Here is a 13,237-nt window from a genome sequence, read left to right on the forward strand (position 1 = left end):
TCGCCGATCGACTCCGCAAAAGACATTTACTCCGCGTGGACATTGTGTACAGTATATTTGAATTCCAAAGCTAGTTTATTTTTAGCCTTCTGGCGTGTCTTTTGACGTTGTACTGTAAATATCTGACAACCACTATAGTTATTTTTAAAAAAAACATGTCGGTAGTGTGGGAAAGACAACACGTCTGAGACAAACATGTAGTGTGTGGATAAGACTACAAGACAAATTGGGTCTTTCACTATTGTCAGACTACGGTAATAAAATCTTGTATTCCGATACCACCGCATCCCGTCTTTTACAATCACGGGGCTTTATCTTGTCAACTCAAACGCGACCAGATACACTCATTACCATGGTGACGAAATCGCGACACATGTATTGTAAAAACAAAATGGGGAAAAACGTGTGCTGGTAGTCACTGGTGCTCGGGAAATTACGTTCATTTAAGGCTTGCTTAAGGTATGTTCACGTACATTATTTCTGCCATGTTGTAATGTTGGTTTGACCAGACTGATTACAATACATGACCTGACAAGAGCAGTGATTTCCAACCTTTATGGAGCGAAGGCACATATTTTACAATTGGAAAATCACCAACAAACAATAATGTCCCAAAAAGTAGATACACAGTAACTACTGTATATACTTCCTGCTATCTAATAGAAAAACATTTATTTGTTCTGTCTGTCACTATGCCTCACTGGCATAAATAGAGGAACAAAGATGCATTATTTCTTGTAAATGAAGAATTCTTTTCAGCAGTTAAGTAAAATTGGATAATTTCCCACAGCACCCCTGAAGATTGCTCATGGCAGACTAATGTGCCACGGCATACTGGTTGAGAATCACTGGACGAGAGAAGATACTCATTATACAGTACACAAGTATATACAGTAAATGAAAAAGTCATTTAAATAGGCACATTGCTCCATCTTGTGATCGGATCGGTGATCAGAATGAGAATCATCTTTGCCAAGTATGTCCAAAAAACACAAGGAATTTGTCTCCGGTAGTTGGAGCCGCTCCAATACGACAACAGACAGTCAATTGACAGAGAACACTTTTGAGACATAAAGACATTGAGAAAAACTGTCACTGAGCAATAAATGGTTGCTAGTTTTCTTGTAATGCCGGTACAATGAATTTTTGTTTTATTTTATTCATTTTTTTAGACAATTGTGCAAAAAGATGCAGAGTCCTCGAGCACTTAAAGCAGTTTGAATGACTAATATAGCAATAGTCCGGTGCAATGACCATTGTGCAAATGGCGCCAAGACTTCAAGGAGTGTATGCTGTTTAAAGTGACTAGTAGCGCGATAATCTGGGACAATGTTGATTGTGCAAATGTTGCAGATACTCCTCAGTCAGTGTGCAAGTGGGGCAGATGCTGTGTGTGGTGTCTGCACAGAAAACATGGCCTGTTTTGTATGTGAGTATTCTCTTCGGCCTCTTATTTTTCTAGCTCACCGCTATCAATTGAGCTTAGAGGAAACACTGTGGTCCACATTGTGTACTGAGCTACAGCTTGGCAGAAGTGTGAAGATGGAGGAGTGCTTGAGTCAAAATGCTCCTCTATGGATCACTAAAAGCCTTCCACTCACGGTTTGCCTTCCCTGGCTTTTACAGAGGCTTAGGTACTTGCCACGGGTTATGTTTTTTTTTTACACAAGGAAAGAATGCTTTAAACTGCCTTAGTGCAAAGCATCCTTCGGGAACAAATCTGAAATAATCAATCGAATAAAAAAAAAAAAAAAAAAGTATTTTTCTGAAAACAAACAAACAAAAAACACATATCTCCATATGTGATGGACATTGACAGAAAATACAAAGGAAAGTATGCTTTCCCACATACAGTCGATGTCCTAATTTCTAGAGTTTACAACAATAATGCTTGGAACAAAAAACTATTGGGAGTCAAGCCTGAGATCCAGCTAAACAGCACTACTGTTTAATATTCAAATTGATAAACTTATTATTTTTAGCAAATAATCATTAACTTATAATTTTATGGCTGCAGCACGTTCCAAAAATCCATAAGTCCAATTTAAAACTCTACTATGCAAAGCAAAAGCCATTTATCAACACCACCCAGAAACGCCGCCGACTTCTCTGGGCCCGAGCTCATCTAAGATGATCCAAAGTGGAAAAGTGTTCTGTGGTCCGACGAGTCCACATTTCAAATTGTTTTTGGAAATTGTGGATATCGTGTCCTCCGGGCCAAAGAGGAAAAGAGCCATCTGGACTGTTATGGATGCAAAGTTCAAAGGCCGGCATCTGTAATGGTATGGATTCTGTGTTAGTGCCAATGGCATGGGTAACTTAAACACCTGTGAAGGCACCATTAATGCTGAAAGGTACATACAGGTTTTGGAGAAACATATGCTGTCATCCAAGCAACGTCTTTTTCATGAACGCCCCTGCTTATTTCAGCAAGACAATGCCAAACCACATTCTGCACGTGTTACAACGGCGTGGCTTCGTAGTAAAAGAGTGCGGGTACTAGACTGGCCTGCCTGAAGTCCAGAGCTGTCTCCCTTTGAAAATGTGTGGTGCATTATGAAGCATAAAATACGACAACGGAGATCCCGGACAGTTGAACAGCTGAAGCTGTACATCAAGCAAGAATGGGAAAGAATTCCACGTAAAAAGCTTCATCAATTAGTGTCCTCAGTTTCCAAACGTTTATTGAATGTTGTTAAAAGAAAAGGTGATGTAACACAGTGGTAAACATGACCCTGTCCCAGCTTTTTTGGAACGTGTTGCAGCCATAAAATTCTAAGTTAATGATTATTTGCTAAAAACAATAAAGTTTATTAGTTTGAACATTAAATATCTTGTCTTTGTAGTGTATTCAATTAAATATAGGTTGAACATGATTTGCAAATCATTGTATTCTGTTTTTATGTTTCACACAATGTCCCAACTTCACTGTAATTGGGGTTGTACATGCTACATTCAAACTAAAAATGAAAATATTTATAACGTACCTACAGCTTACTGGCTCTCCTGGAAAATTATTAGCATGTCAACTTGAATTCTGTCTTGTGACCGCCCCGCAAAGGTTGTACACACTTGGATCCCGGCCACTGGTCGAGCTGTTACCTTGATTACACTTCAAAATTGAATTTCCCATTGACAACAATCTGTTTCCAACTCATACTTTTACCATCATAAAACCTTTCTTAACAATGTTTTAATGCATTAACATTAAAAGATTAACAAGTAAAACATCATCTTTGTTTAATGATAAAGTTGTTATGCCACACCTATTTTTTTTAAACATTATTACTGTCACAAGTGTAAAAAGAAGCAAACTCATGTAAAAGCTAAAAATAATGAATTATATAACTAGAGGTTGCTTGAAATGAAATGTGTGCAACTTCACAGGCTTGATGGGCTGAATTGTATGACTTCAGGGCCATTCAACTTATGTTCTGTACAGTGTGAAAATGCACAAGTAATGGAAAGTGATTAATTCTTCCACTGTTCCCTCAAAGATATGTTTAGTCAGAGCTGTGTTTAATGATGAAACTGTCAAATGCATGCAGTGTTAGAATACATACAGGAACCCTTGCTATACGTGTCAGGCCTTGGTCTCTAGGTTCGACAGAAGAACTTGTGAATAGGTGAACCGTGAATTGGCTGGGGTTCACTTAATTTTTATGTTGTGTTTAGAAGAAGATCCCAGACATACAGGGAGGGACTAGGTGCTCTCATAGTAGTGTTCTCTTGTTACTGGAGTAAATGGCAACAGTCCAAATGAGACTAGTTATCACCACTTCAGAAAATACAATAAACTTTCTTCATTCTCAAAGAGTTCTGACATTACTAGAGGTAAGGGGAAAGAATCGCACCAAAAAACCCAGATGAATGGAGGAAAGGAAAACTGTTTATGAGCGCTAACAAAGAGGGCTTGGCTGTGTTTCAGAAGGGCGCGTGGCGGCTAAGGAGGATGAAGCGCTTCACTATTCATTTACATCAGCCCTGACAACTGCCTCACATCTCCCCAAGAGCCACACTGCTCTGGCTTAAAGATTTTTAAAGTGGGCCCTTCTTCTAGTTCCCTCTCTGACTTTCGCTTTCCTTCCTCCTCCCCTTCCTTTCCTGACTCCCATTCTCTCCTGAGCACTCATGTGCTTGCCTGTCTTCAATCAGCCATCATCAAAGTGTCTGTCTGTACGTCTTAACCATCCTCTGAGAGGCAGACACTTGTCTGGGACTGCCTTCATCCCTAAAGGCATTTTTTTTTTTAAAGCCAACTTGGACTTATTTCCCTCCTCACACCTTTTCAACTTCCCTAAAGAGCTGACAACAAATGAGAGCGACAGGGCAGGAAAGGGGAGGCAGTGATGACTGAGAGAAGTTGTGGACAGAGAGATAACACTGTATCAGTATCCCTTATGATTTTTTGGTGAAGGAAAGAATAAACAATAAGCTGGTTAAAGAAGTCAAATTACTGCCATGGACACAGCCAAGAAAGACCAGAGCAAACATGAAAAAGGAGAAGGAGGGATGGAGGGGGGGTCTTAAGAATCACGATTATCAGTATCCACACAGAGTGTTTTCCAAAAACAGGATTTGGAGATTGTGCAAAGGGAAAGAGTGTGAGAGCACACATTAAAGTTTTTCTTGTAGAGGTGTCTTTCTTTTTTGTTTGATGTGAAAAGGAGCAGCCGCTGCTTTGACGACGTTGTCGGCTGTGCCGTTTTCCATATTCATGCTGCAGATCGAGAGAGGACAGAGGCAAGGAGTTCAGAGACTTTTGGTCAAACAGAAAGCTCATTTGCGCTGAGGCAGTTTAGCCTGAGGCTTTTCTGCTACTGGGGAAATGAGTTGGAAGATTAGTAGTTGTATGTAAAATACACACACAGGGTCACACAAAGATAGGCAAAAATGTGTGCACAGTTTTAGAGTGATGCATTGGTAGAATGCACAGACAAGCCACCCTTTTGTGACGAACTGAAATTGCAATTCGGTTACTGCTGCATATCTTCTGATCCAACTTTTGTGCTAAAGATAATTAATAAAGTAATAACCAATCACCTATTCATACATGCAAATCAGTCTCCTTTCGGCGAAATTTGCCGTTTTGAACTCAAAATAGGCCATTTATGTGAATCGTATGGATTCCATGAGTTTTTCCTGGGGGGGGGGGGGGTCACTGTTGTCATAGGCTGTTTTGTACTTCTTGAACGCTGGCAACTAGCGGTACCGGTATTTGTACTCCGTTACAATGATCTAAATTTCGCTCGCTACTTTTATTTATCAACTATTTCGTGCACCAGACTATGACTTCGACTTCCGCATTGGGCGCTGTTTGCACCAATCTAATTTAAGTGCGAATGACGTTTATGTGTAGTTCACTAATCAAACGACAAAAGAAAGTCACATGACCTCACAAAACGTCCTCTTTTGGGCTTCCTGGGCATAGGTATTAACACTAGATAAGACAGCCCGGCCGATTGTCGTGCCAAAATGGCCACCATTTTGGGAAGGTTGTCGTTACCATGAAGGCAACGTCGCGCTACTCTTGTTTACATTTATATGAACAAAAACAACAACTTCCATGTATTGTAGTATTTGTTTGGCAGTGGATATTTCAGCTCACTTATAACTTGAGAAAACACCGTGCAGTAAATTGCAAATGTTTTTATTATATCTACATATATATATATATTTTATTGTTTGTGCTGTTTACTCAGTACTTGAGTAATTATTTCACTGTGTACCTTTTACTCTTAAGTATTTTTTGGGAGGACTACTTTTTACTTGAGTCACCCAATCTCTAAGGGAGAGCCCGGACACCCTGCGGAGGAAACTCATTTCGGCCGCTTGTATCCGGGATCTTGTTCTTTCGATCATGACCCACAGCTTGTGACCATAGGTGAGGGTAGGAACGTATATCGACCGGTAAATCGAGAGCTTCGCCTTTCGGCTCCCGTTCCATTCTTCCCTCACTCGTGAACAAGACCCCAAGATGCTTGAACGCCTCCACTTTGGGCAGGATCTGATCCCCGACCCGGAGAGGACACTCCACCCTTTTCCGACTGAGGACCATGGTCTCAGATTTGGAGGTGCTGATTCTCATCCCAGCTGCTTCACACTCAGCTGCGAACCACTCCAGTGAGAATTGGAGATCACGGCTTGATGAAGCGAACAGAACCACATCATCTGCAAAAAGCAGAGATGCAATTCTGAGGCTACCAACCCGTACACCCTCTACGCCTCAGCTGCACCTAGAAATTATGTCCATAAAAGTTATGAACAGAATCTCGGTGACAAAGGACCGCCTTGGCGGAGTCCAACCCTCAACGGAAACGAGTCCGACCTACTGCCGGCAATGCGGACCAAGCTCTGACACCGGTCGTACAGGGACCGAACAGCCCGTATCAGGGGGTTCGGTACCCCATAATCCCGAAGCACCCGCCACAGGACTCCCTGAGGGACATTGAAGAGCTAACGAAAATTAGCATCGAACTCGCGGAATGAATGAATATTAGTACACAAATGGTGTATAAACACATACAAACAGACATTAGAACAATACTTTCTGGCTTATATTTTGCAAACTCAAAATATGAGTTATAATAATAATATTCGATTGTGACTACTACTTCGTTACTGCAAGTGTGTACCTCATTGCTTGTATCACACTGCCCCTGAGAGGCCAAGATGTGCACAGCAGGAACAGCGATTGTCAATAAAAAAAAAAAAACTGAATTAAACTTTATTTTTCATAATTTGTATTTATTTATTGAGATTATTTTTCACGGTTTTCTAATTTTATTTAATCTATTTAAATGTAGAAATATGCTTATGTTCAAGTTAAGCATGGTTGCAATTTAATTACAGTTTTTTTGGGGGTTTATTGAAGTTATTTTTCAGGATTTCCTCAAATTTTTATTTATTTTATTAAATTGTAGTGCATTCCTATTTTTAAAGATACTTTATGTAACCCAATATAATAAATGGGTCAGTTTTTCCCATGCCTACGGTTTGTGATTATTGTTCCCTGTTTCAGTAATATCAAATCATCAAGCGTTTTTTTAACATTCCATACTACAAAATATGATGTATGATTATTGCTGATATCGGCTCGGAATGATATCTTTATCGGCCAAAATTCGAGGCTTCAAAATCGGTATTGGCTCAGAAGTGAAAATGTTTGATCATGACATCCCTAATTGAAGGCATTACCTATTTATTAATTTTTCTACAGAAAAGCTACAAGGAGCTGCTTAAGATGCTGTAGCTGTAAAAACCTCTGTGATATAGAATGAAGACATTCCCACCTGACAACTTGGATTTCTCACCCTGATTGACTTTCAGGTGCACGACAGACATGTCAGTCTTTTCCTGAATGGGCTGGAGGAGGATGGGACACCCTTTGAGACCCAATCACTGGCCACCAGATTGAATGACAGCAATGAGGACAGCACCATGAGGGTGGGACTCGGTTCCAAAGGTAAAGCTGGAGCAAATATTGATGATATTTGATATTTTGAGAATTTATAATGAATTAACTGGTAACAGTTAATCCATTACTAGTTAATTACTTAACTGATTAATAATTAAGTATTTTGTTTGTTCTTCTGTTATGCTCAAGGTGTGTTCCAATAATGTCTAGAGTTCAGTTATCTCAGAAAATCAACACCTCCACGTCATTAGAATAACTCATTACCTGTTTTTTCTCTGTTGGCGGGGGGGAAAAAAAGCTTTAGTTTTTGTGTTTCTTAATAAGATGTCAATGACTACTCCACCTTTATGCCCCCCTTCTTTTCAACTACACATTTGTGATTGATTGGTGGTGCCTGGGAGCCATCTCCGAGTCAATAGGAGAGAAATTGAGAGAAAAATGATATCCGTTCATCTCTAGAGTGATAAACGAGTGTTTTTCTTCTCGTTTATCAGGCATTGATCCTTGGTTTACTGCAGGTAGCATCTGATAAGCTGAAGATCACATCAGAGGTTGTGATCAATACAAGTGATTGGCTCTGCGGTGTGTGTGTATGTGTGGGTGATCGTCAAATCCCAATGGCTGTGTCTGGAATTCTGATCAGTGAATTGATTGTGTGAATGCTGATCAGATGTATTGATTAACAACTATGTTTGTTGTTGGTGGGAGAATTCTGTGTCAGATGAGGAACTAGAAACAAATGCGTAACTACGATCACATGCGTATGTTTTGTTCAAGGCCTTTAAAAAAAAAAATCCCCCAATACTATTATCTAGGGTCCTCATTTATCAAAAAGTGTGTGGAACAGGTTCCAAGTATGTTCGTAGGACTGAAATTTAGAATGCATGTTAGTGCAAAAAAAAAAAATATTTATTAAACGTGCATACACCTGTTGTACACGCACCAGTAAGTAATGTGTGTTGATACATTCCACCTGTTCTATTCTGCCACACTCATGCATGTTAAGCCTAATTTTTTTGAGAAACTCCTCTAATTGACCATATATGGTAGCAGTAATCCCTTGATCCCATTTTACTACAACCCCAATTCCAAAGTTGGGTCGTTGTGTTAAACATAAATAAAAACAGAATACAATGATTTGAAAATCATGTTCAACCTATATTTAATTGAATACACTACAAAGACAAGATATTTAATGTTCAAACTGATAAATTGTATTGTTTTAGCAAATAATCATCCATCCATCCATTTTCTGAGCCGCTTCTCCTCACTAGGGTCGCGGGGGTGCTGGAGCCTATCCCAGCTGTCATCGGGCAGGAGGCGGGGTACACCCTGAACTGGTTGCCAGCCAATCGCAGGGCACATACAAACAAACAACCATTCGCACTCACAGTCATGCCTACGGGCAATTTAGAGTCTCCAATTCATGCATGTTTTTGGGATGTGGGAGGAAACCGGAGTGCCCGGAGAAAACCCACGCAGGCACGGGGAGAACATGCAAACTCCACACAGGCGAGGCCGGGGATTGAACCCGGGTCCTCAGAACTGTGAGGCTGACGCTCTAACCAGTCGGCCGCCGTGCCGCCCCAAATAATCATTAACTTAGAATTTTATGGCTGCAACACGTTCCAAAAAAGCTGGGACAGGTGGCAAAAAAGACTGAGAAAGTTGAGGAATGCTCATCAAACACCTGTTTGGAACATCCCACAGGTGAACAGGCTAATTGGGAATAGTTGGGTGCCATGATTGGGTAGAAAAGGAGCTTCCCTGAATTGCTCAGTCATTCACAAGCAAAGATGGGGCGAGGTTCACCTCTTTGTGAACAAGTGCGTGACATTCCAAAAAAGATGGGACAGGGTCTTGTTTACCACTGTGTTACATCACCTTTTCTTTTATCAACATTCAGTAAAGGTTTAGGAACTGAGGACACTTAATAGTTGAAGTTTTGTAGATTTAATTCTTTCCCATTCTTACTTGAGGTACAGCTTCAGTTGTTCAACAGTCCGGGGTCTCCGTTGTCGTATTTTACGCTTCATAATGCGCTACACATTTTCAATAGGAGACAGGTCTGGACTGCAGGCAGGCCAGTCTAGTACCCGCACTCTTTTAGTACTAAGCCACGCTGTTGTAACACGTGCAGAATGTGGTTTGGCATTGTCTTGCTGAAATAAGCAGGGGCATCCATGAAAAAGACGTTGCTTGGATGGCAACATATGTTTCTCCAAAACCTGTATGTACCTTTCAGCATTAATGGTGCCTTCACAGATGTGTAAGTTACTCATGCCATTGGCCCTAACACAGCCCCATACCATCACAGATGCTGGCTTTTGAACTTTGGGTCCATAACAGTCCGGATGGTTCTTTTCCTCTTTGGCCCGGAGGACACGCCGTCCACAATTTCCCAAAACAATTTGAAATGTGGACTCGTCGGACCACAGAACACGTTTCCACTTTGCATCAGTCCATCTTAGATGAGCTCGGGCCCAGAGAAGCCCGTTTCTGGGTGTTGTTGATAAATGGCTTTTGCTTTGCATAGTAGAGCTTCAAGTTGCACTTACGGATGTAGCGCTGAATTGTATTTACTGACATTGGTTTTCTGAAGTGTTCCTGAGCCCATGTGGTGATATCCTTTACACGTTGATGTCGGTTTTTGATGCGGTGCCGCCTGAGGGATCGAAAGTCACGGGCATTCAATGTTGGTTTTCGGCCTTCCCGCTTACATGCAGTGATTTCTCCAGATTGTCAGAACCTTTTGATGATAATATGGACCGTAGGTGACGAAATCCATAAATTCCTTGCAATTGTACGTTGAGGAACATTGTCCTGAAACTGTTCGACTATTTTCTCACGCACTTGTTCACAAAGAGGTGAACCTCGCCCTATTTTTGCTTGTGAATGACTGAGCAATTTAGGGAAGCTCCTTTTATACCCAATCATGGCACCCACCTGTTCCCAATTAGCCTGTTCAGCTGTGGGATGTTCCAAACAGGTGTTTGATGAGCATTCCTCAACTTTCCCAGTCTTTTTTGCCACCTGTCCCAGCTTTTTTGGAACGTGTTGCAGCAATAAAATTCTAAGTTAATGATTATTTGCTAAAAACAATAAAACGAAGTTTATCAGTTTGAACATTAAATATCTTCTTTGTAGTGTATTCAATTAAATATAGGTTGAACATGATTTGCAAATCATTGTATTTTGTTTTTATTTGTTTAACACAACGTCCCAACTTCATTGGAATTGCGGTTGTACTTCCCTCTCCAAAATCGGAGTAATATCTCTGAGACCGACATTGAGTTACTTATCTAAGAAGTGGAAACAAACCCCAAAATACTGTTTGGAACAATAAATGCAGGTGTTACCAACAAAAGAAAAAAATTAAAATAAATGGGAGAACTGCTGCTGTTAATTCTGCTGGATGAGAGAAAAGAGCAGTCTCAGATGAAATGATCATTTTTCATTATCTTTAATAAACTGGAGGAGGACAAGCAAGTACAATGAAACCTCGTTATAATGGACCGCGATTTAATGATTGTCGGAAGTAACGGACTGGCGCCGTGAGCCACATGGCTGTGTACATGGATGGCTTTGAGGACCCTCTTTGTGTGTCCTTTTTTAGTTTCACTTTTATACCAAGGAGCGGCATGTTGGCCGACTGGTTAGAGCGTCTGCCTCACAGTTCTGAGGACCGGGGTCTAATCCCCGGCCCCGCCTGTGTGGAGTTTGCATGTTCTCCCCGTGCCTGCGTTGATTTTCTCCGGGCACTCCGGTTTCCTCCCACATCCCAGAAACATGCATGGTAGGTTAATTGGCGTCTATAAATTGCCCGTAGGCGTGAATGTGAGTGCGGATGGTTGTTTGTTTGTATGTGCCCTGCGATTGGCTGGCAACCAGTTCAGGGTGTACCCCGCCTCCTGCCCGATGATAGCTGGGATAGGCTCCAGCATGCCTGCGACCCTAGTGAGGAGAAGTGGCTCAGAAAATGGATGGATGGATGGATGTTCTACTAAATGTTCTAAGGTTTTGTGTGTACGTATGGTCAGAGCTGTGTGTAAATGTACACACGTTCCCCACGCACAAGTCTAAATTCATAAATCCCATACTTTGTATGGGGCTGTTCATGCGCACGCTTTATGCGCACTTCTGTGCGTATGCACGCTTGATAAATGAGAACCCTGGACTTTAGGACAATAACAGACCATTCTCCTTTTTCAAAGCCAATGTACCATTCACATGCTGTTTTTTTTTTTTTTTTTTTTTAAGCCATTAAAATTATTTAAATAATTGCATCATGACATAGAGATCTGCTTCTCTATTAGAGTATGTGGTTTAAGAAACATCATTTAAGAAAACAATGTTTATATATTATTTAGTGTTATTGATGGAGTAGCTTCTCATAGAAGTGTACGAGAACAGCACTTATTAATACAGGTAATCAAGTGTGTCTTAATCAACTAGATATGAAACTGAAAATGGTAAGAGTACAACATAGTGTGATTGTCAAAACAAAATACATAAAAATCACAAAAAAATGCATAGTGTCTGGTATCTGCTTTCAACAGTTCCAACGACATGAAATACAAAAAAGCCACTTAGCGATGCAGCGGATGACTGAAACACGGAGTTTGGAAGACAGGCCTACACACAGAAGGCAGAATTAAGGCTTATACCTTGCATCATCCCAGTAACAATAGGCAGAGTGCTTTACAGAGGAAGCCATAATCCCATTTCCACACTCTAAAGAAATCCTCAGCCAAAGCCTCAGGCTGCACAACCACACACTGTTCGAACACACTTAGATCCCATAACACTCTCGCACTCTCATTCAGTTTTTGACACGCACAACCACCTCAGCACACACACTCACAGTTGCACAATGTGCTCGAGCCAAACGCGGCAAAGCCTCCCTCAAATGCAAATGGACGCACACAGGCGCATGCACATGTATGGGCTCACGTTTGGAGTTTGTTGGAATACACTCAGTAAAGCTTCTAAACACACGCACTCTCAGACAAAGCTAGACATGGCAGGGCTTCTGTCAACGCTTAGAGACGTTATCCCTTTTCTAAGAGTTGCTGTCAAACTAGGCATAACTTTGTTGGACACTAAAACACCCAGGCTCTCTTTGGACCAACATCATTGCCTGTGTGTGTTTTAGTCTTTCATGTTAAGCCAGCATTGTCACGTTTGGAGGCTTGTGTGTGGAGATGTGTTCACTTATGGGTTTGATGGCGCCTCTTGTGTAGGGTCCAATCATTTCCACACACACCCTTTCTTCTATGCATCAGTCAGAAGTACACTTCATCACAGTTTCTCATATTTGACTAATTCCTACCCGTTTCTTATGGCTAAAGCATTTTTCAAGATTTAGAGCTGTTTGTTTGATGTGTTTGCCGGCTTTATGAAGCTTGCTGTAGTCAACTATCACACTTTTCTCAGGTGTAAAGACCAATGACAAAGGTCTCAACTCTCGACACACTTCTTAATATTTAATTAATCAACCACAGGTTGGGTTCGACCCTTTGGATCCATTAAGACATTTTACACAATTCCATTCTTTCAACTTTGCAGAAGACCCCTTTTCTGTTCCAACATGACTGCGCCCTAGTGCACAAATGTCAAGGTCCATAAAGGCTTGATTGGATGAAGATGTGCATGTGTGTCGGAGAAGTGTAGAAGAGCTCGAGAGCCCTGACTTCAAAGCCATTATTGCAGCATAGCAAGGACAAACTATATCCAATGTCCTATTTTCACATCCTGTAGATTGGGTTCATACATGTTGCCCGTGGGTTACAGTTAGCTTCTACAGACCACATGAGCAGC

At 41.1% G+C, this 13,237-nt stretch overlaps 1 protein-coding gene across 5 annotated transcripts in view; it reads left to right on the forward strand.

Annotated features, from left to right (window-relative positions):
• Positions 1-13,237, forward strand: part of ush2a (Usher syndrome 2A (autosomal recessive, mild)) — a 239,970-nt gene that overhangs the window by 17,765 nt on the left and 208,968 nt on the right. For all 5 annotated transcript variants that reach the window (XM_061667225.1, XM_061667224.1, XM_061667255.1 and 2 more), the window contains one exon: positions 7,330-7,465. In XM_061667225.1, the coding sequence (XP_061523209.1) occupies positions 7,330-7,465 (136 nt within the window). The remainder of the gene's footprint in view (positions 1-7,329; positions 7,466-13,237) is intronic.

Source organism: Phycodurus eques, chromosome 2 (genome assembly GCF_024500275.1).
Source record: "Phycodurus eques isolate BA_2022a chromosome 2, UOR_Pequ_1.1, whole genome shotgun sequence".
Lineage (NCBI taxonomy): Eukaryota > Metazoa > Chordata > Actinopteri > Syngnathiformes > Syngnathidae > Phycodurus > Phycodurus eques.